The sequence below is a fragment of the Amblyomma americanum genome, chromosome 10 (assembly GCF_052857255.1).
Source record: "Amblyomma americanum isolate KBUSLIRL-KWMA chromosome 10, ASM5285725v1, whole genome shotgun sequence".
In the NCBI taxonomy this organism is placed as follows: domain Eukaryota; kingdom Metazoa; phylum Arthropoda; class Arachnida; order Ixodida; family Ixodidae; genus Amblyomma; species Amblyomma americanum.
This window is the reverse complement of record NC_135506.1, coordinates 125,349,817-125,373,599: the sequence shown is the minus strand read 5'-3', so window position 1 is coordinate 125,373,599 and position 23,783 is coordinate 125,349,817. Positions and strand designations below refer to the sequence as shown.

Genomic DNA, 23,783 nt, shown 5'->3' with positions numbered 1-23,783 from the left:
ATATAGAATAATTTGACGCCACACTGGGGTCTATTCTAGTGGAAGCTTTTAAAACAATATTCTATGAGCGACGACCGCGGAAGCGTAGAAGTTTGAGCATTTGCCTTTTATATGTTTGAGGAGCGGGGTTCAATCTGCAGTGCCGCCATATACCTACGGATTATCTAATGATACAATCTTTCCCCTGGCCAGATGCTCGGCTTCTCTGAGGTAAAATCCTTGGAAAGTGGGCAATTGACGCGGTGTGCCATTAAAATATCTGGTCATCAGTATTTCATAAGTGTTAAAATTTTCAATCTCGGAGGCCTATTGCCAAGACAAAAAAGTAAATATTTTTGAAATAAATCTTTGTTTTTATGTCCACAAAACAGCTAGTTCCTACGGCGGTTTAATTTGGTCTTTGTCTATCCGCCAAAATTGCGTCCTTTGTGATAGAAATGTAGCCGTTCGTTGTGCCAATGTACCATGTTTTTATTTATGCTCTTTCAGCATATGTCCTTGGAAAATTTCACACCACAATGCTGCAATTTAAAAACAGCATATCCTTTATATTGTCACAGGAAATAAAGTAAATGATCAAACAACTTGTCTCAAGTGAGTCGGTGGCTAGAGCGTAGCTTCCCTTTCGGATTGTCGCACTGCCAGCTTGTTATTTCACTCCAGCAGTTGCATGATATTTCAATCAGAAAAATCATACACTCAGTCTGTGTGCATCACGAGCGGAGCAGAAATGCATCATGAAACGCATCACAAATTCAAAAAACCTTCTCAGGAGGAAACACATCAGGTCTGAATCAGCATATTAGTGGCCATATATAATCAGCAATGCATCAGAAAATCAACTGGAAAGTCGTCAGGCATGCACCACGAAGTAAGCAGAAATGCATCATAAAATGCCTAATATATGCACCACAATTTATAATTTCGACAGGGAGGAACATCACTTCCTAATCAAAATATGGGTGGCAAAATTTTCCGCAGCAATTAATCAGAAACTCACCGCAGAAGTCATCACAAATACCTGATGAGTGTGATTTCAAATGTAATCAACTTTAAACCAGAAACTCATCTCAAATTTTTGTAAAGGATTGTTTATGCTTCTTTTGACTATTATCGTAAGCTGTTTGGGGGTTGTGCGGGCCTAAATATGGGATCAGATTGAAGTCGCTTATTTGAGGCCTTTCCTCATCTTGACGATGAGCAGTGTGCCGTAGTGGAGGGGCCTATTACTTTGGGCGAAATTATATGCGCCATTTCTGGCCTGACGGCGGAGAAACCTCCTGAGCCAGATGGTATTGCAAGCGAGTGCTATAAAACATTTTTCACTTGCCTAGCACCTGTTTTAATGGAGGTTTTCCAGGCTTCCTACGGTGTTGGTTTTTTTTCCCCACTTTTTATTCTGGGCATACAATGTTAATTCCAAAAAGCACCGATACAAACCGGGTCTAATGAGCTTAGAGAAGTCCAATTTTTCTCTGTAATGTAGATTGCAAACTTTTTGCGAAGATTCTTTGCAATCGTCTGCAACTAGTTGTCGCTGTTTTAATAGGCACGCAACAGGGCTGTGGTATCAGAGGTGGCTGCATCCAAACTCATATTCATATTACAGGCGCAGTACTGCTGACAGTATAAGAGGACGCCGGACAAGTAGCTCTATTTCAGATTGACCTTGTCAAGACATTTGATAAAGTTCTTCACGATTTCTTGTTTGCTGTCTTAGAGCATGCAAATATTGGGGTTGTTTAGCTCAGGGCATAGGACTCTGTTATAAGGAGTCCCATAGAAGTCTAATTGTTAACCAAGAGCTAACCAAACCTATTCCATTGAAATTATCTGTTCGCGAAGGCTGTTCATTATCGCCTTTGTAGTTTGTCTTATATCTTGAACCTCTTTGCCTTAGTATTATTAATAGCGCAGCTCTTCAATGTTTCTCTCTGGCGTAATGTGAAATTAAGATTTCAGCCTATGCAGATGATGTCGCCCTCTTTCGTTGCGTAAAAAAAGAATGTGCTCGAGGCACTACATTTGTCTGACCAGTTTTGTGAGGTATCAACGGCAGCTCTTAATTTAAATAAATTCAAGGGGTTTGGCTTTGTCATTGGGGTACAATACCAAGTTATTTTGGCGGCATACTTTAGGACTGCGGGACCTTTTAATACATAGGGGTTCCTCTCCACCAGATTTACACCACTGGAGCCCACTGGTATCCACAGATAATCTCCATGATGTCATGGTCTCAACGTAACAACTTAATATTCTTTGGCATTCCAGATTCTGATGAGACAGTGCAAGAGACAGAAGTGAAACTAACTTCTTCTCTTAAATGTCTTACTGATCCCCTTCCTCCTGATGCATTCGAAAGCGTGCATTGGTTGGGAGTTTTAGGCCGAATAAATGGCCCCGGCATAGGTAAATTTTTAAATTGGAAAAGAAAAGATGCCATTCTCGCTGCACTTAATAGTTTGAAGGACACTAAAATCGCCCTTACTCAAGGTTTTTCAGCTGCAACAATAGTCGCTCGTAAAAAGCTTCTTGAATTTGGTAAAAGCCAACCTCCTGTACAAAAGACAAATTTCGCTGCAACAAGTTGCATATTAGTATGACTTGGCCACGGACGCTATTGGGAACATTCCGACACGCAGGGCAGGCTCTGGTTTCCCCGCAGCCGATTGCGAACCCTGCACGTCCTGGGCACACGTGAGGGGTAGTGGTTGGGCATTTAAAGCCTTTGAATCAGTTCTTTTCACAAACATCAGAAGTGTTTTTAACAAATATAACTCGATGTCATCAGCTACCAACACGTGTTCTGCAAAAATTATTGATCTAACAGAAACCTGGCTATCCGCGCATGTCCGTGGTTCTGATATCTTCCTTAACGCTCATTGTTTTGCGTTCTTTCGTTGTGATCGTGGAACACAGAGAGGCGGAGGCGTGCTGCCGGCCATTTCAAACGATATCACTTCATCATGTGTGCTTGTCCAGACTGACTTAGAAATGGTATGGGCAGCAATAACGCTTAGTCACCAAAAAGCCAAAATAGGAGTCTGCTATCGCCCACAACCTTCCTCCCCACCTTCTGCAATGAACTTCACGACGTCATTAATTCTTATACAGCACGTTTTCCCGCATCTCCGATAATTCTACTAGGCAATTTTAATTTTCCCAACATCTCTTGGAGCTCCGACATCCCCAATTTGTCGCCATTCTCGTCTCCACCTAATGAATTTTTGGATGTGTGCTCTGTTTTCTCCTTACACAAAGTGTGCACGCAAGCTACAATACTTAAAGATAATGTTGCCAATACACTAGACGTCATCCTAACTAGCCAACCCGCAATATTTTCATCTATAACTTATCTGCCTGGTATTAGCGATCACGCTCTTCTTAACCTTTTCATTAAGTTAACTTGCCCAGAATTTAAAAAAGGTAACTGTGATACGCGATTATAGGTGAGCCAATTTTGAGGCTATAAACATAGAAGTCTCTTCATTTATTGACATTTTTCTTGGTGGCTTTGAAAGTTGTACTGTTCACACTAATTGTAACACGTTTTCGGCCAAAGTAAACCGGCTCGCTGAACGATTCATTCCTAAACGCACCAGCATCAACCTCACTAATGCCTCCTGGTAGAGCAATCATATCAAGCGCTTATCTAATAAAAAGAAGCGACTTTATCGCATCGCTAAGCTGTCCCCCACTATAGACCGTTTGGTTTTGTACTCGGCTGCGTCCGAGGCATACGTGCACGCAATTAAAGACGCCACGAAACACTTTCACTCGGACATTCTTCCGTCTCGCAACAAATATAAGAAAATTTTGGGGCGTGATTAATCCCATGGCTCACGAAAATATCGCCCTAGCCGACTTTTCTGGTGTCCCAATTCCTTCAGACCTTGTTGCCACATTTATTAACCATTTATTTGATGAGAACGTTTCTGTTATATCTGCTGGACACATACCTACAGCTTATAATTACCACTATGCAAATATGTCGCCAATATTAGTTGATACTTTTAGCGTCATTAAACTTATTGATAACCTCAATCTTCATTTCGCTCCAGGCTGTGATTTTATTAATGCCAAGTTCTTGGAAAACACTTCAGTCTGTTTCCATTATGCTAACAAAAATTTCCAAAAATCTTACGACCAATCTATTCTACCGAAACAGCGCAAAATCTGGAAGGTGGTTCTAGTCTACAAGTCGGGTAGCAGAACATCTGCCTTTAACTATCGTCCCATCTCTTTAACTAGCACATGTTGCAAAATGTTTGTACATAAAATATTTGCAAATCTTGTTCATGTTCTTGAATTAAACGCTTTCTTCTCATTGGCGCAAACGGTTTGCAAAGATTTTAATCATAAGAAATTCAAATCTTATGTTTTACACTTTCATTACACCGTATCTTTGACCAACCATCACTAACTGATTGTATATTCTTAGATTTTAGTAAAGCTGTTGATAAGGTTTGTCACAGACGCCTCTCATTGAACCTAAATAACCTTAATATTGAACATAATCTAGTGAAATGGGTTAAGTGTTTTCTCCTTAATCGGTCACAGTGTGTTACCGCTAATGGTTTTAATTCCGGTTTTACTGAAGTGCATTCAGACCGTCCTCAAGGCTCAGTCCTTGGGGTTTTGTTCTTAATCTACATGAGTGATCTTCCGTCTCTTGTTAACTTTCATACCTTCCTTTTTGCTGATGATTGCGTTATTTTTATTGAAATAAGCGATACTAATGACAGCTGTCTACTTCAGTCCGACCTTACCACTGTAGCCAACTGGTGCAAGAAATATTCAACTAACTAAATATTAACAAATGCAAAGGCATGCGTGTTTCAAGAAAATCTACCGCGCCGTTTTCGTATTACGTTGATAATGTTAATTTTAGAGTCGATAACATCGCATAAATACCTTGGCGTTTACATCACTGATAACCTAAGGCGGTCTCTTCATATCGAAAATGTAATCAAAAATGCTAATCGCATGCTGGGTTGCTTATATCGCAATTTTTTCAACTTTCCTTCTCCTTTCAAACTTTTGCTATTTAAAAGACCAATTTGTTTCAAACTAGAGTATACAACATCAGTCTGGGATCCTACTTAGGACATTCTTATTACTGCTCTTAACATGGTTCAAAATAACTCTGTACGTTTCATTCTCGCTAATTACAACCTCACTGCAAGCATAACTACCATGAAATATATGTATTTCTTTAATTGCTGTCACTTCGTCGCAAAGTGTCTCGTATCGCTTTGTTTCAAAAATTGTACGATCGCCCCATAATGCGTTGTCGCCTTATCCCACAGCCATTTTGTGACCCATCATACTGATCATCCTCATTAAGTCGGCTTTGATTCTTCTAATACCAGATATTTTTCTCAATCATTCTTGCCGCGTACCTCACGCGACTAGAATCACCTTCCCGCAGATATTGCCGACATCACTAATTACGAGATGTTCCGCAAAGCTACAGCTAGTATGCATGCTCAGGTGTTATTTAAATTTTTCTGTCTCCTGAATCTTTTCTCGTCTTGTTCTTGTTTTTTCCATTGTCCCTCTGTAATACCTCTGGTCCTAAGGTGAGAGTGTGATTTTGTTTCCGTTTGCTATATACGTTTTTGCGGCTGCATGCAGCGCTGCGCTAACAGATTTTCATTAGGCTGCCATGTCGTGTCTGCTATTGGACCTTCACTAAGCCGCCGGGTTGCCGCATAGTTTGATTATTGCGCGAATGCCTCTCTGAAGCATACCGCTCGGCGCAGACCTTCCCTGAAGCTGGCCCGCTGCGAGAAGCTTTTGAATGTCGAGAGATACACTATTGCAGAAGAGTTTTGCTCAAAGCCGTCTTTCCTCCTTGGTTGTTCTGTCCGCCGTCACGTGTCGAAAAAAAATCCATGGAATAAATTTGTGACAGTTAACTGCTTGACCAGCCAGAAATGCGTTTATGCACTGCACCATACTCTCCGGCTGTTCGCTTCATGCGGAACTGCCTCGATCGCTTTTTCTTCAATCGCTTTTTCTTTGCACGCCAATATTGTTCAAAACTAAGTCAATCTATTTTGTGTTCAACTATTGCAAGCACATAACGTGGTCACCAAACATTTTTCTTCTCGCTGGAATAACAGATTTTTAGCATCTATTTGCGAGAGGGGACCTAGAGTGGGCGCGCTCCATGCGCTACTCATATGCAGTCCGGTCAGCTGCGATGTCCAGGCAATAGGCATGCTTATTTGGTTTAAAGGGTGACCTTCGAGGGGAACTGGCTGCTTAGTTGTTGAGGTGGATCCGACTATAGTACTGCTTCAAAATTTAGCTTTCTTGGCACCGCAGTTCGCCATTCCAGTACGTTGAATACGCTTGCCAACAGCTGCACTACATTGCTGTGATAGCATTACAGTTCTGGTTCACTACAGAAGCAGGTGCTCGACCTAGCACAATGTGAAGCTCGCAACCTCTCAAATGAATGGAGTGCAACGTGCCTACCATGGTGCGTGGCAATGAAATTAAATGCAATGCAGTTGCCATCTGCTCATTGTGTTACTGTGTGTGTGAGCTCAGAGGTCGGAAATAAACATCATCACTATCGGCCAGACTATGCCAACTGCACAACAAAGGTCGCTCCCATGTCTCTCAAATCACACTGTCCTTTGTACGCTGCGGCCAGCTTTTCCTCTAAAATCTTAATCTCATCCGCCCACCCATTTTTCTGCCACCTGCTGCTACAGTTGCATTCTCTTGGAATGCAGTCTGTTACCCTGAGTTACCACCGAGTATCTTAATTGTATTCGCATTATATACCCTGCCCACGTTGATTTCTTTCTATTGATTTTGAGATGGGTATCATTAAGCCGCCTTTGTTCTCTCACACCCATGCCCTCATCCTGTATCTTAACATTACATCAATCATTTTCCTTTTTACAGATCGCTGAATCACCCTCATATTGTTCTGAACCCTTTTCGTTAGCCTCCACACTTCTTCATCCTAGGTGAGTATATGTAATATACACTTGCTCTATTCTTCTAGTCAAGATTTCAGAAAATGTCCCAAATGCGCTCCATCGCATTTTTACTCTAGTTGTTTAGCACTCGCAATCCTATTCTGCGGTCATAACGTGTACTAAGAAGACGCAATCCAAACCACTTCCAGCATCTCGGTACAAAGTTTTAACTTCTGCTTCCTTCTTAGAATGTAAAATTTCTGCATAATAACTTTTTAGGCACATCGTTGTGCTCTCCGTGAGTGATAGGTCTTAATTTGCAGTTCGTTCCCTGAGTTACTTGAAAGGCAATGTCAAAGCAAGGCTTTTTCACCAGCGAGTCGTACATTACTAAAGTAATCTCCAATAACTATTGCCCCCAATAGCTCCCAATCTAGGCCTCTGATTACCTCTTGTAAATGGGCGGTGAACAGTATTGACAGATCGTGTCGCCTTGACTGATACCCATCCTTGTGGGAATATTTTTGCTGGCTTTATGGAGGCTACAGTGGCTATGCAGCTGTCATCGATATCTTCTAGCCTTTCTTCATAACAGAAATTACGCATTCATTCCTTAATGCCTTCATGACTGCTTTCCTTCAGCAGTGTCAAGTTCTTGCTCGTAATTTTCTAAGAGCTACCTGTACCAAGATGAGCGTGACTAGAGTTCCGGAAAAGCCACTTGGGTCTCACAGTCTACCTATGGCCTACTGGCGTAGTGGCCGATCGCTTAATCATTGCAACACTGCTCATGTAATAATATCAGAAATCCCCGCCATCTATGAAAATGTTGTTGTTGTGGAGGGAGCTCTAATGCCATCTCACTGTTCTCTTATGGGTATGTTAAGCGTAGTCCAAGTTTTTCTTACCTTTATTTAAGATCTGTCCGTTGGTGGTCTATCTTGCAGCAAATCTAATAACGGCTGAAGCGTTTCACTGCAAGCTGGTCGCATTTAACGGCGCTGCTGCGCATGGTGTGTGTGGGATATAGTGTGCAGCAAGAGGTGTGTAGGAGCGGATCCTCTCCGCCAGAACAAAAAAAAATCGAAAAGGGAAACGAAGCTTTGCAGTGTGAAGCATGTAGCAGGCTTCGGGGGAAAGGCGCTTTTTTAACGCGCCGTCCTCTTGCGCAGAAGCACAAACAGAAACCGAGCAAACCGGAAGCTCCAATCGAGTGACCGCCTCTGCTCTTACTTGAAGATATGCCACTTCGTGGCGCTGTCTACTTGACATGCTGCATATAAAAAGTGGCGCACATGCCTTTCGATATACCCTAGCAAATACAATGCACTACAGTCACATTCGTACAAACGAAGCATATGAGGAGCCGTTCTAGGGTGGTTGACTGCCGACCGGCTCCTATGACGAGGATTAGTACAGGATGGTACGCGGGCCGACGTTCGCTATAAAGACTGGTAGAGACCTGTTGAAACCTACACGGGTTTTTACAATGTGGCTATACGCGCCCCCGTTCGCTCGGCATTCTTGTCAGACAGAATGGCCTACACAACAGCTGCATCACACCGCTGAAGGATTTCGCGCCGAAACCCGCGAGTTTGCATGCGCAGATAATTACTCACACTGATCTGATGTTCTGGCGCGGATATCCCGGATTTAAGGTGCGATACTATTATTGCATACAATGGAATTCCTGGATAACATCCGAAGTTTTTTGTGCAGATAATTACTGATTGTTAAATATTGCTTGATAGCAATGTATAATAATTCTGCACTCTGCTTTTACTCGCTCGGGCCCAGCATCATTTTTTGTGTACTATGAAAGTTCCTTGGTTTAGTAAACTATTTGAAAATTTATTGTGGTGGCGTTTGCTTAATCAAGAATTTAAGAAATTATTTGCTAACACCCCGCATTTCTTCTGCTCATCATTGCTGCTCAAGGCTGCCTCATATTTTGTTCGCGGAATACTTTCTTTTGCCGCAAGTGCTCTATCGCTTCGTGCCGGGTCATAATAATAATAATAATAATAATAATAATAATAATAATAATAATAATAATAATAATAATAATAATAATAATAATAATAATAATAATAATAATAATAATAATAATAATAATAATAATAATAATAATAATAATAATAATAATAATAATAATAATAATTAGTTTTGGGGAAAGGAAATGGCGCAGTATCTGTCTTATATATCGTTGGACACCCGATCCGAGCTGTAAGGAAAAGGAGGAAGGTGGGATTGGAAGAAGAGAGGAAGAAAGAGGTGCCCTAGTGGAGGCCTCCGGAATAATTTCGACCACCAGGGGATCTTTAACGTGCACTTACATCGCACAGAACACGGGCGCCTTAGCGTATTGCCTCCATAAAAACGCGGGGTCACTGTAGTCCGATTTTGAGCAAAGGCATCAATAAATAGTAAAGCCTTTTTGAGAAATTCTTTCTGCAACAACAGGACTGTGTGTGTGAACAAGGACAGTGTGTAATCGAACATTCACGTGGCTTCGCCGACAAAAAGATCCGCTTATTCAGGGTGTCGAAAAGCGTTAGGAAATGTGGAGGCTTGTGCACCCTCTATGATGAAATTATTGCCCCCAGTGGCCAAATACTGGTCAGTGCTCGCAAACGAATGAGCAAGTATTTATGCAACGTGACTGTGAAATGGTTGAAGGTGACCACGCATATAACGGGAGTGCTCAAATATGCTGCATAAAAGCATTGGGAAAGCAATCAAAGTACGTCCAGAAGCATTTCAACCCGCGAAAACACACAACTGAAGTAGACACATCTTAAGAATTAGTAAAGCAGCGGTTGCAGGCGACTCGAACCTTTATTGTCTAAAAATGAAAGCTACCCAACAAAGTCAAACAAAAGAGGGAACTACAGTCAACCAGGGGCGCTGTTCGTATTCACAGCAGTTCGGGGCCGGTCACCTGCAATGAAAAAAAAAAGTCAGATCGAACTTAAAAATGTTACTTGCTTTAAAGGCGACAGCATTAGTGTGTCATCAATAGCATTCGACCACCGACGCAGCTTGCGCACCGATAAATGAAACCCAGACGCCCCTCCTAGCGCTGATTCCACAAGCGCTGAATTCACATACGTCCGAATGAAACACTTAGACATTCGGTTCAGACACCTGTCGCAAGCTGGACTCCAACCTAAGAGACATAAGCTGTATGGGACGCGAAATCATATGAAACCACACTGTAAACATAGATGAGCCTCGAATGATCAAATCAAATCTTTATTTTCCATCATGTGCGACAGATGAAGGGGCTACGGAAAAAAAGCTGCCACATGGCGGCTTGATGAGTCAGCAGCTCATATATAAGGCAGCATCTAGAAAGCACAAGAGAGTGAACAAGCAATAAGCATATCAAGACACTTGATCAATGCAGAAGAAAAGAAAAAGTCCTGAGCTGGATAAAACAAACACCACCATAGATGAAATCAGGTTAGTAAATCTGCAAACAGGTCTCTAGGTTAAACAGGGGAACGACTAAATAAATCAAAATTTAGTGACTGATAGTTTAAAAAAGGTGGCGGAGATGAACACAAACGCTCCATACCAGAATTCAAGAGTGGTAAAGCAACCTTTCAGTTTTCTCCACGTCTAGTATTAAAACATTTCTCATTTATTTCTAAATGTGCCAAGGCATCCAGGCTGCGAATATATATTTTTTTTCAGTTAACATTTGAACCGAGCACTCAAAAGGTAGCGGTATATCTTGTGAGCGGCAATAACATGAGCACTGGAGTATATAAGGCTACCATCCGCTTTTAAACTCCTTGTCGCAAATAGTGTGACCGGCAGCAGGTCGAGAAAATGAAGAAATCCTCCATTTCACAGCCGTCACGAAATCAAGGAGTAAAACAAACCATTCACAAGATTTGACTACTTTTCCAAACAGCAGTACGTCGGCTTGATTACTCCTTTGGGCCCTTTAAACACTCCTCAGCATCTGCCCGCCCCTAGTGGCAGATTTCTATTTGCTGCACTTGCAGGTGACGGCTCCGGCTCTCTCTCGTGGCTGCTTGCTCGCTTTTCGCCTCTGCTCTTGCTGCTTCGTGCACGTTTGTCACGCTACAAGACACCGGAGCGCCGCCGCCCTGCGCAACCATGTGCTGCACAGACTCTGCCTCGGAAGCCTCCAGCGTGTTCACGGAATGCTTGATGCTGCATCCCCTGCGACGGCAGTCCTCGAGAGGCTTAGCCAGCCAAGCTATGTCGATCCAACATGCCGGTGTGTAACGCGTTGACCTCCTTCGCTTCCCGCAGCCGTCAGCTTATCGCTCGCTCCTTTGCCCGCGCTTGCCGAAACATACGAGACTGGACATCTTGGACCTCTGCTGCAACATGCTGTAATGAAAGTCTCAGTCAAGCCGGCAACACGTGCAGAAGCAACGATTGGTCATTCATGGTCTACGCAGCATACAAGTGCTGGCGGCTGCTGTTTCGCAGCGCCGACATGGCGGTGTGTGCGACGTATCCGTTTTCTCGACACCGACGGTCCCTCATTCGTTCCCTGTATTTTCACATGAACTTACAGGGATACAAAAGACCGGACTATCATCGTCGTGTATAGGGGCAAGCAGCATTGAACACTCCGTTCTTGCCACAGACGTGCATGAACTTAACGCCACTCCCTTTTCACTGTTAAAAGTCTTGCTGTGAATGCCGGGTGCACAGAAAGGAAAGGCTTCATCATCGCCCTAAGGAGCCAACTCGCACAGTGGTAAGTAAGTAATAATCTGAGAAATTTGCTGTTGTATGCGGCTGAAAAAGACAGTGTGGCTGAGAGTGCAAGTGCGGCAGTACAGTTGTGGCTCTTTTCGTTATGTACAACTGGCAGTATGATCAGTTTCCCTAAGGACCAAATTTGCTTCATGTACTTACGTGCCATGAATACAGAAAAGCTGTACAGGTGGCAATGAGAAGTGTGAAAATGCATGGCCTTTGGGGTTCGTGAATTTTCGTCACCTTATTACGATCAGCAGTGAGAACAAAACCTTACTTCCCCTAATCGGTTGCTTCCATTCCTGTTTTAAGAAATGCTTGTGATGTAAACAAAGCAAGCGATTTTTTCTTTGTTATCATAGCACAGCATATGCCGATGCCTCCTTTGCCTCAATTACTGTAGTTAAACTGTAGCTTTTATGATGACTCGCCCTACAACAATGCCCTATTGGGGGCGCTGTAGGTATTTTGCATAAATAATTAAATAAATAAATATATCCAAGGAGATTGCCTATTTTTTTTATATTTTCCGTGTTGGTGGCGTCTTAACGTAGGAGTGATTTTCGGCAGCGGGCATGGGGTCGTGACACCTCGAGTTCCAAAATGTGGGGTATTGTAAGCTTTCTGCATTTGAGAATTGCAGAAAAGTTTTCTCGTCGCTTCCAGTTTCTAAACACCTTCCATTTATGTGAAAATCGCGGAGCCAAGCGTTCCGGTTTTAACTGCTGATCCCAGAAGGCAGCGGAAAAAAATAATAAGGCATACACAAATATACATGATCCTGCGCTCGAAGTGCTTGGCGTCGTACAGTGGCAAAACCAAGCACTTCGCGCGAAAGAATGAAGCAGCACAGACCGGATGTCAAACAAATGAACAGGAAACGGAGCTAGGGCAGACAAGACTAACTTGAGGGAAATAATGTGCTGGACACTGAGCCGCGCCCGCTCTAAAGACTCTTACTTAAGTCATGGAATTTTCAGTGGACGAAGGGCAATGTTAAGCGCTCTCCAGCAACCCCCCCCCCCCCCCCCCCCCCCCCCCCTTTTGAATTCCAATGTCTAGATATAGTGACCGGGTGGATGAATAACCGACGGCTTAAGAAAAGGCTAGCTGCAACACGCCCCCAGTTACACTTGATAAAGGAAACGAGTAGTTTCCGAAACTTATGGTGTTTTGTTTTTAATTGGCGTTTCTTGTGACTTAAATTCTTTTCCTCACCAGATAGACCTGCGACGAATGTTTTCTTTCGAACTCTCGCCCCGAATTTGAGGGCAAAGCAGAACAGAAGTCAGTGGGGATTGGAGGGAGGGGTCTGGTGGTAGTCCTAGCAATGCCAAAGAAATTATAATGAAGTTTCACCCCTTCTGCTGTATCATTAACCCCCCTTGCCTTTGACCTGTACGCGGAATGACGGCGCCCTCAAAATGCGCTGCTTTTTGTTATACCTGCAAGGAAATTGCATATGCAAGCTTCCACTGCTTATGTGCAATGCGTAACGCGTGAGGAACCTTCTCACAAGTGAAAAAAACTTATATAACAGTGCACCTTCCAGCACAGGAAAGCAGGCAAAGGCAATGGGAACGCGCAAATGCCTCAGCAAGAAAATTTTGATTCCTTTCAATTTTAAGCTTAATGGGGAAAAGGTTTTCGATCAACGCTGCTTTCTATTCGCGGCAATGCCTTAACGGCTACGAAACCGGCTCTCTGCAGCTCGTGATAGCCTAATAACCGCGTTCAGCCGCTCTCATCCGACAAGCTACAGAATTTACTAGCGACTAGATTAGATACCATGTCCTGTTAGCTAATGTTTGCCAAGAAAAACGTTGAAACATCAACAATATCTAACTTATTGAACAGTGTACTCTGAACAGGTTTTGTGAGCTTGACTTAAAGGGCCTCTGAAAGGAGGGTTCGAAGTTGGCTATAAAATGATTTCATTAAGTAGAGTACAGACCACTGAGCGTTCATGCCACGTACGAGGCCTCAGAAGCGAGCGGATAGTTTACAGTACATTTTAAAAAATTCCCGCTTTCGCACCTCACGGCGACCATCGGTGGCGGGCTTTCGAGCGAAGTCTGGCAGACGACGTCGCATGTTGCAGATGACGTCAGGAGCCATGGGTTCTCATTGGTTCGCCACGCCAGCGCGACCAAACGCCAGACCCGGTAATTACAGAAATAAAATTGCAAGATTCATTAAATCTTTGCTTTTCGGAAACGTTTCTAATCTAAGAAAGGAAAGTAGTCGTTTGTATGCATGTTTACGCCGTTATTGTGTGTGCAGCATCAAAAATTATTATAATAATAATAATTGGTTTTTGGTGGAAAGGAAATGGCGCAGTATCTGTCTCATATATCGTTGGACACCTGAACAGCGCCGTAAGGGAAGGGATAAAGGAGGGAGTGAAAGAAGAGAGGTACAAATAGGTCCGTAGTGGAGGGCTCCGGAATAATTTCGACCACCTGGGGATCTTTAACGTGCACTGACATCGCACAGCACACGGGCGCCATAGCGTTTTTCCTCCATAAAAACGCAGCCGCCGCGGTCGGGTTCGAACCCGGGAACTCCGGATCAGTAGTCGAGCGCCCTAACTACTGAGCCACCGCGGCGGGGAAAAATTATTACTAATAAATAATAATAATTGGTTTTTGGCGGAAAGGAAATGGCGCAGTATCTGTCTCATATATCGTTGGACACCTGAACCGCGCCGTAAGGGAAGGGATAAAGGAGGGAGTGAAAGAAGAGAGGAACAAATAGGTCCGTAGTGGAGGGCTCCGGAATAATTTCGACCACCTGGGGATCTTTAACGTGCACTGACATCGCACAGCACACGGGCGTCTTAGCGTTTTTCCTCCATAAAAACGCAGCCGCCGCGGTCGGGTTCGAACCCGGGAACTCCGGATCAGTAGTCGAGCGCCCTAACTACTGAGCCACCGCGGCGGGGAAAAATTATTACTGCAATTCCGGTTTTCAATACTGTCGTCTGCTCGCAGCACGTGTGTCACTCCGCCGGCGCCGGTGGTGTATCGGGAACTATACCCAACGTGTTAGAAGGGGACGCACTACGGTCGCCTAATATAGACACGAAAAGTACGCTCGCTAACAAGCGCAGTAAATTTCGGAATTTTAGAAGCGGTGCTAGTGCTAACATTCCAGTGATTTAGGTCGCGACCTCCGTCGCACTCGCGACCAGAATAAATGGGCCGTGCTATGTTGTCGGTTGCAAAGCCAGGGGCCGGCAAGGTGTTACCATTCGGCAAGCTCTACCGAAAAATGAAGGCGCGCGAGCTGTCTGGCTCCAGCGCATCGGACTCTCCCCCGTCGGACAAGCGCAAGAGCCCCCGTGTCTGTGGTCGGCATTTCTCGCCTGACGACTACTGCTACAACCCAGAGTTCGTGCGGCGGACAGGTGTGAATGTGAAGAAGCTGAGGTTGAAGCCGAGAGCTCTGCCGGCGTTATTTCTTCCAACGACGAAGGTAAGTATTCCTGTGGGAATAACTGTAATGTGGCACTCTGATAATTATCGTACGATGCTGTGCGTGAGTCAGAACTCCAGCACCGTATATATATATATATATATATATATATATATATATATATATATATATATATATATATATATATATATATATATAGCAGACAATGTAAAGGAAATGAGAGGCTCGTTTGACAAACATATTAAGGAAGCCAACAGTCACCGAAACCAAGGTGCATAGGGGAATGTTTTAATTTTTTTTCTAATTTGTAGTGCCAATCAATCGGTATTAAAGAAAATTACTTATAAAGTAGCAGAAAAAACCATGCCACCGGTGGGATCCGAACCCACGACCTCCGAATATCGCGTCCGGTGCTCTTACCAACTGAGCTACGGCGACGGCTGTCCAATCTGCTGCTTTCGTGGGTATTTATGTTTACTGGATGTAAGCGAACCTTCAGAGTGTTCACCAGCGCCAGCCTCAACCATAGCGGTGGACGTAGCACGTCCTGAAATACCGCGAGTGTGACGTAGAACGTCATCTAACGGCGAGGGCGGAAACTGTGCGAGAGCCCTCTTATGCTACCTATGGCAACAAGACTGACAGAACCGAGACCCCCGTTAAACTATTAGCAGACAATGTAAAGGAAATGAGGGGCTCGTTTGACTAACATATTAAGGAAGCCAACGGTCACCGAAACCAAGGTGCATAGGGGAATGTTTTTAATTTATATATATATATATATATATATATATATATATATATATATATATATATATATATATATATATATATATATATATAATATATATATTTATATATATTTATATATTTATATGAAGGCGTTTCACGGCCGAAACGAAAAATTACATTGTTTCAAACGTTGGTCTCTATTCAGTCACTGCTACTGACCGTGCCAAGAAGTCTTTTTCCCAGAAATATATATAAATTCGATGCTGTATATATATATATATATATATATATATATATATATATATATATATATATATATATATATATATATATATATATATATACAGCATCGTATTTATATATATTTCTGGGAAAAAGACTTCTTGGCACGGTCAGTAGCAGTGACTGAATAGAGACCAACGTTTGAAACAATGTAATTTTTCGTTTCGGCCGTGAAACGCCTTCATCAGAAAATCCTAGTAGGTTATTCTGAATAGTTATTCTGATGAAGGCCGTTCCACGGCCGAAACGTCAAATTACATTGTTTCAAACGTTGGTCTCCCTTTAGTCATTATATATATATATATAGCTAGCTAGCTGACATGGCACTATACAAAACATACCTGCGCCCGTCGTGCGATATCCGTGCAGGGACCACCTGTGCCGTACGTACTTGTACATGCGTGATTTTGCCGCTGGCTGCAGTCCTCGCAACAGCAAAAACATTTCCGTCATTCCAAAGAAAGTAGAGGCACGGCAAAAAAAAACGCGATAGTGGCTTTCGAAGCCTTCGTCACCGTGCATTTTGTTTTGAAGGAAAATTCGCGCATAGCCTGCCAGTTACGGGAAAGTGTTTCTGTCCGTAAAAATTTCATGAGTGCAGACATGCCGGCCATTGTAAGGAGGTCGGGAAAAGTAATGCTATAAAGACAGGTCCCCATTCAAAAGCGCTATAGCTATTAAGCAGATACTGAAAACAGCTGGGCCTACATTTTTGCGTTTGTTTGCTTTTTTAATTATCGGTTCACCGAATAAACCTTCGAATAAAATAGATTTCTCTTTCTGACACTTATTGATAACTTAGTTTTCAGTATTCAGTGAACACAAAAGGCTTCATTATATAGCACTGTGCAAAAAAGAGAAAGTTATTTACTTAAGGAAGAAGTAAATATGCAATTTCTTCAATATATAAACAAAATGAACAACACTGCATGAAAGGAAAAATTTGTCCTTGCATTTCAGTGCTGGTTCACCTTGAGTGTTCTTGATATTGTGTTTTATCATGCCCAGCAATTTCTTTCCTACATACGAAAAATGAGGTAGCTCAGCCTTGTTTAATATACAAATCATAGAGTATAAAAAATATGTGCTTCCTTATGATTAATTTAGTTTCAGCGTCAAGTTCCACCACAGGCTGGTGTAGAGAACAGTGAAGCCACAGTTAGTGAAGCCACTGGAGCATCTACTAGCCAGCTAAGAACTGCAATATGTAGTAGCCCAATTTGGCTGCCGCATTACACTTGTCTTTGTTTCTTTATAAGCTAGGAATTGTAATCAGTTACTGTGCAACAGCTCCACTTAATAGCATTACTATAACATAACACGTGCCACAAACAAGCAATGTAATCTTTTTAATGCTCCTGTGCTGTGGACAGTCGTTTAAAGGCATAAGGGAAAATAAGAGTAGTCCCACTGTTACGACGCCAACAATGCACACCATTCTGACTCTCTGTCCGCGATCGTGGTCCTTTGCTTCCTGGATATGGCTGACAACGGCATATAGCGAGCAGATGATGTTCAGAAAAGTTAGCTGTACAACTCAGTCATGCTTGTTTGTGGCTGTTAAGAATTTCAGCTAAAGAGAGGCCTTCCATTGCTTTGCAAGAGCATCAGCATTCATAAGAAAATGGTAGGAGTGCTGCTATACACGCCAGTCTAGAGAGCATGCCATAAGTTCACAACTTTCAGATAATTGCATCTGCCTTTTTTTAGGAGCCAGTTCGTAACTGCATGTGTTCTGCAACAAGGAACACGGTGGTAACACAAACCACAAAGCCGTGGCATGATGTGCCCAGAACACCGCTACGACGGTCTTCTGGTAAGTAGGATGCACTCCGCAACTTGGTAGGGGATTCCAGCCTGAAAAGGCTGGAAACCACTACTAGTCAGGTAATAAGTGCAGAAAATTGCTGCAGCTACACAGGTAAACTTCAGCATTAAAAAACTTGTTCCTGCCAGGCCTCAGACCGAGCCACATGCAATGCTGCCTGCCCTGCTGTCGCCCATACCACCCAGTGCAGGATGCGTCAACACCACAGAAACAAGAGGCAGCAAGTGTGGTGTCTGAGACAGTGGTCAGCTTTGATTGGGTTGGAGTTAAACAGTCAGCTGCAGAGCACGACACCACATACATGTCACCATTGGATACAAGTTTCGGCAGATATGTGAAGTGTATAATTAATATTTTAACAACTATACCAGCATCTGCTCCTGTCACAGAAAACTTATGGTCACTGCTCGGCAGCTCAGCCTGAGAATGTGTGATTAATTCTTGCCCTTAGAGAACCAATTTTGATGCACGCAAAATACAGAAGGCATCCACATGCCGAACCATGCGAGAGCGCATTTAAGAGCTCCAATTCACTGCAATAATTCTATGCCCTCACTATGGTGCCTTTTTCTTTCCCGTTTTTCACTCCTTTCCTCATACTGCACGAATGGTATCCGTTCAAAGTGATACACGTACTGTGCTTTCCTCTTTGCTCATAGCTAATTTATGTGTGCATGTACTGAAGTGCAGTATGAAATAAGGTATATGCAGTGTTTGAAGATAGGTTGGCATGTCAATTACTTCAATAGGTGTTGAAGTCTTAATAATCTCAGCGTTAGCGCCAAACGGGCCTATGAAACGTGGAAGCCACCAGGAGTGTTCACATTGACAACAACCATTTTGCATTGTAGGAGTGCACTTATGAAAACCTCGGACAAGGGCAGCTGAATGAAAGGTCCAACCTTTGTATTGCAAGGAAAAAAATGTACCCTGAGTGCATGCAATTGGAATGCAGTGGAATGCTATTTATTTTCAGTTTACATGAAGATGCACCTGTTCAAAGTGAACGAAAGTTCATTGTATTTGACAGGTGCCTGCGAGAGCAAGTGGGCACCTACCGCACCTGCTGCCATCTGCAGCAGTCACTTGACTGTGGAGGGCACACTGCTCACAGTGCAGGCTGTGTGTGCACTAGGCCATAGTTACATCTGGGAGAGCCAGCCACATGTGGGTGATAAGGCAGCTGGCAACCTTCCACTGGCAGCGCCGATACTGTTCTGCGGATGCCTGGTGCTTGCATCACTGCGTTGCCTGCGGTCCATCAATGAGCAGACTATCTGCGGGAGAACGCTACAATTATCAGCGGGCCTACTTGCTGTCCGCTGTGAAGAAGGTAATGGCTGCATGCTGTACAAAGCTCTGTGCAACTTCATAGCCCGCCTTAAACACCAGTTTCATCGGAGAAAAACATACAAAAACAATAAATCAATCAGTAATGATGCAGACTAGTTTATTTGTTCTCTGGAAGGAATTTGATGGAAGTAGTATAATAAAGCTATAAGGATGCATGACTGTGTATAGCTGCAACTGAGGCTCCACATGGACAGCTTCCATTCAGCATTTATAATTAGTATGGCAGACCATTTTTGAAACCAAAATAAGCGTTGGAGCTAGCACTATGAACCTTGGCTCTTGGCTGTCAGATTCTGATGCCGTATAATGATATGACATTTGAAATGTCCTGGTTTCATTGTTCATCAATGCAAAAACGTATTTTATTTCCAGGATTTAATGATTCACAATTTGGCACTGAATTTAGAAAAAAAATTGTATTGGTCGCTCCTTACAGCCGCGTTTTCAAGCAGTATTTACCAGCGTATCGTTATGAATGAGGCCCCTAACTTTCTGCGGTAGAAAATTAAAAATTCTGCTAATTGAGAACAAATAATTGCAAACTTTGGCGCGAGGTAACAAATAATGCTGAAAAATACAATCTACAGCGTGAATTGTTTTCAAGCTTTTAATGGTAGCTAAAACAACCTTCGTCATAAGACTTGAGAGGAGCTTTTCAGCGGCCTTATGGCAAAGGACTATGCGCAAGTGCCGAAGAGGCGGCTATGGATGAAGTAAGAAGGTAGTGTGGGTAGCTGAGAAAGAGAAGGCACTAAAAGACTTGAGTAGAGTAAGAAAAGAAAGGGCAAACAGGTGCAGGACTGGGCTGCTTTCAATACCGAGTAGTGGCAAGAAGGCAGTGATGTCCACTGCTGCCGCATCAGCGGCCACTACATGTATTAAATCTATTGTAGGCTTCACTTCTCTATCCAGAAAGGTAAACAGTGGCGCCGAAAAAACACACAGACACAGTAGAAGAACGACTTAGGACGAGCACTTCTCTCTATTGTGGAATGCGACTCTTAAGAATCGCCTCCTAAGTTGCATTCCATCTGCATTTTTTTGGCCTCTCGGCTATGCCGTGACATCACAAGGTCCCGTGACCTAAATTGTAACGGACGGACGCGAGTATTAACCATTAAAGACTTTCGCCTTAATAAGATAAATCAGATATTTGTTATCATAATGCCATTCCCGCTGATCTACTGTCAAAATAATAGCACTCAAAAGAGAACGTGGCTAGTAACAATTTATGCGAAAAATGCTTAGTCCGTGATTTTTTATGTAACCGCAACAAACCAGGGGCCTTAGTCATGACTGTAAAAACCCTAAGATATGGAGTCTATATTATGTGCTGAAATATGGGGCTCATGTAAGTCCCACAAGTGAGCTGTTTATTGATTAAGGAATGAAATGAAAAGTATGTGTTGTCTTGCATGGAGCTTTTTTCAGGAGCTGCAGGCAACGCTCGCAGAACTGCAAGGCGTGCAACTTGAACTGGTTGGTGACGGTCGCTGTGACTCACCAGGGTGCAGCGCCAAATACCTGACGTACAGCCTTCTCGCCATGAAAGTCGGCAAAATTGTCTGCCCGGAACAAGTTGTGGTTAAAGAGGCGAGTCTTCGTTACCTGTGAACAAAGAGCAATGCAATCATGTCACAATGCTGAAACAAAGATTGATCACCTGGCTTGTTTGTAAAATTCCCTTGATTTAAATTCCACCGCCACCGCAAAAAAGAATTGGAGCTGCATTACAAAAACGCATTCCATTTAGTTAAAATATCAGCAATCATGCAAGCTATGCATAACCAGGAAATAAAAGAGGCATATGTAAAGGTTTCCAAAGAGGCCTACAGACTGCACAGTAATCATGCTCGTTTACAGGAAAAGTTCAAATAGTAATCAGAAACATACAAGCTCACAAAATTCTTTCACTGATTACTGCATGTTTACAGAGGAATGAAAACTTGCTACAAAATCTAACGAACAGCACCCTGGCAACCTTTTATTTGCTAATGACAGTGCTCTGTAAGTAGTTCAGGGGAGGTAAAGACAGTTTTAAGTGAGTAGTCAGGTATCAGAAGTAGAAAATAAACCTGTCTTGGTCAAGTAGCAACTACTCACCAGGCATACAAGAAGGAAGTCACCATGGAAGTTACATAACTATAGGGCACTTGAAAGACCCCTTAAAGGGACACCGAGGAGAAATTGAAGTTGGCTTGTATCGATAAAATAGCAGCTCCTGATCACAAAAACGCCACTCTTACTGAAAACAAAGCTCTTGTAATGTAGAAAATAGCAAGAAGCAAAATACAGGTGTCGCCGCCACAGGCCAATCTCGCAAGTACAAGCGTGATGACTTCCTAGGACAAGAGGCGCCACCTTGGAGGAATTTTCCTTACTTCATGGAAGTCACGAATCCCTGAGGCTGGCAAAGTAAGGTTGCGCACCGCACCGGTAGCCGTCAGAAATCACGGAGTCTGCGTTTACGTCACGTATCACGTCACTCCGTTCTGTGACGTCATAAGAGTTCTCCGTGTCGTCATAAGAGTTCTCGAGTTTGAATCAGAGCGGCGGGAAAAACTTTCTCAACTTCGAATCCAAATTTCTTTGAAATAAATGCATCACCAGGGCTTATGGGGAACATATATTTGTGTTTCAGTTGTAAGACACTTTTGGATTACCTGTGCAGCTCATCGTCTTCTTCCAGGTGGGAGCCGTTCTCCCGCATCGTCCAATACACCACCCTGAGAACCTCAGTGGTGCAGCATACGCTCTGAAATGCGCGATGCTGTGTCACGCACCCTTCCTTGCACTCCGCAACTACTGCCGGAATGTCGCGGCAGCAAACTTGCTCCAGGGGCGTCGGCATTACACCGCAGAAGCCGCAACTGCACCTGCGTTAGCCCTGAATGTTTATCTGCAGAACATAGCTCGACGGGCGACAGCTCAAAATATTGAAGAAAGCAAGCACTCACGCTAGCTACTTTTTGCCATTTTGTGACTTACAGAACTTGTACAAGTAAGAACATGCGGACGATTATTCCCAGATGCATCAGTACCCGTCAACAGCATCGCCACCGCCGTCGTCAGGAGAGTCCGGTGATCCCGCCGACGGATCGCTTTCGTCGTCGTCGAAATTCAACGCCTGGTTTTCAAACGGCCTAATCTTGTATGGCTCGAAGCCCATCTCAGTACTCATCTGTATCATGCGTTGCTCGAGATAGGGGTCCATAACGAAGATATATGAGCGAATCTTGTCGATGGCAGACGATGCGATGATGCGTCAGGCTTGAAGCGAGCGAGCTAGAGAGCGCGGCTACCGGAAGTAAACAATGGTGACGTATTCGTAGGCGGAGCGTCGCGCCAGCTTGAATTCTTTATTTTTTTATGGCTCCCTTTTGCGCAAGAGTTGAGGGGGGGAAAGGCGGACTGACATTTTTAATCATCTGTATCTCTGGTAATGCGCAAACTACGTCGAAAAATTTTGCGGGAGATTGATGGGCGGTTCAGTATCTACCAGTGTTCTGGCTTTTCTTACCCTCGAAACATCGAAAGCAAGCTCCGGCACATTGGTCTCAAGTGTTCCGTGCTGAATAAAAATATTGTTTGAAATCAGTAACTAATTTTATTGTGGCATTTATTGCGTAACACAAAGGTCTAAAATACGGCTTCCAAAGGACTACCACATTTAAAATAGGCTCCCTCATCAATTAAAATATACTCGTCTGGGCAGCAAATAAACCTCTCTTCTGTACGTGAGTGTAAAGCAGGTATTAAAAGGAGCATTAATACTCCTTGATGATTAAAACAATCACTACAAACAGAACCCCTTTCCTAAGATGAGTAAAATTTGTATTCCTTTAAACACCAAAGGTACCTCTCCGCATGTCAGAGTAAAGCAGATACTTAAAGGAGCACTAATACTCCTTGATAATAAGAACAGTTACTCCAAAAAGAACCCCGTCTTGAGAGCAGCAAAAGTTTTACTCCTCGGGGAGCACTAAACATCCGTCCCCACACTGCACTCATTCACGTGGCCAACGGATCGTGAGTGTACACGAGTCCTAGTCCAATCGTTTGTGACTTGCTGGTAAAGCCACTGCGGTCGTGACATGCAGGAAACAACAGGAAACACAGAGCCATCTTCCACATACTTTGCGAGAGCAGCGGCTTCAGGGATAAATGCAGCATTTTGTGCACCGTGCTTGGCGCTGTTGGTGAATCAGTTCGTCAAGCGTGTTTATTTGCGCCTCGGCCTAGAGGGCGCGAATTGGGGTAATTTTTGAGAACCCCAGTAAAATGTCTTTAAACCCCAGTAAAACAGTATGTATGACAATCACACACAAACATCAGCCACTCGGATTTGACTACTCATTACAAGAAAACAAACTTAATCGAGTAACAGAATATACATACCTCGGAGTGACAATTACTTCAGACCTGCGTTGGAACACTCACGTACATAACATTGTTGCTAA

The 23,783-nt window shown here is 43.3% G+C and overlaps 1 protein-coding gene across 1 annotated transcript in view; it reads left to right on the top strand.

Annotated features, from left to right (window-relative positions):
• The window catches only part of LOC144108691 (uncharacterized), a 46,534-nt gene extending 24,005 nt beyond the window's left edge, over positions 1-22,529 (top strand). The window contains exons 4-6 of the mRNA XM_077641862.1: positions 14,923-15,167; positions 21,995-22,012; positions 22,353-22,529. Coding sequence (XP_077497988.1) covers positions 14,923-15,167; positions 21,995-22,012; positions 22,353-22,529 — 440 coding nt within the window. The remainder of the gene's footprint in view (positions 1-14,922; positions 15,168-21,994; positions 22,013-22,352) is intronic.
• The last annotated feature ends 1,254 nt before the right edge of the window (positions 22,530-23,783 follow it).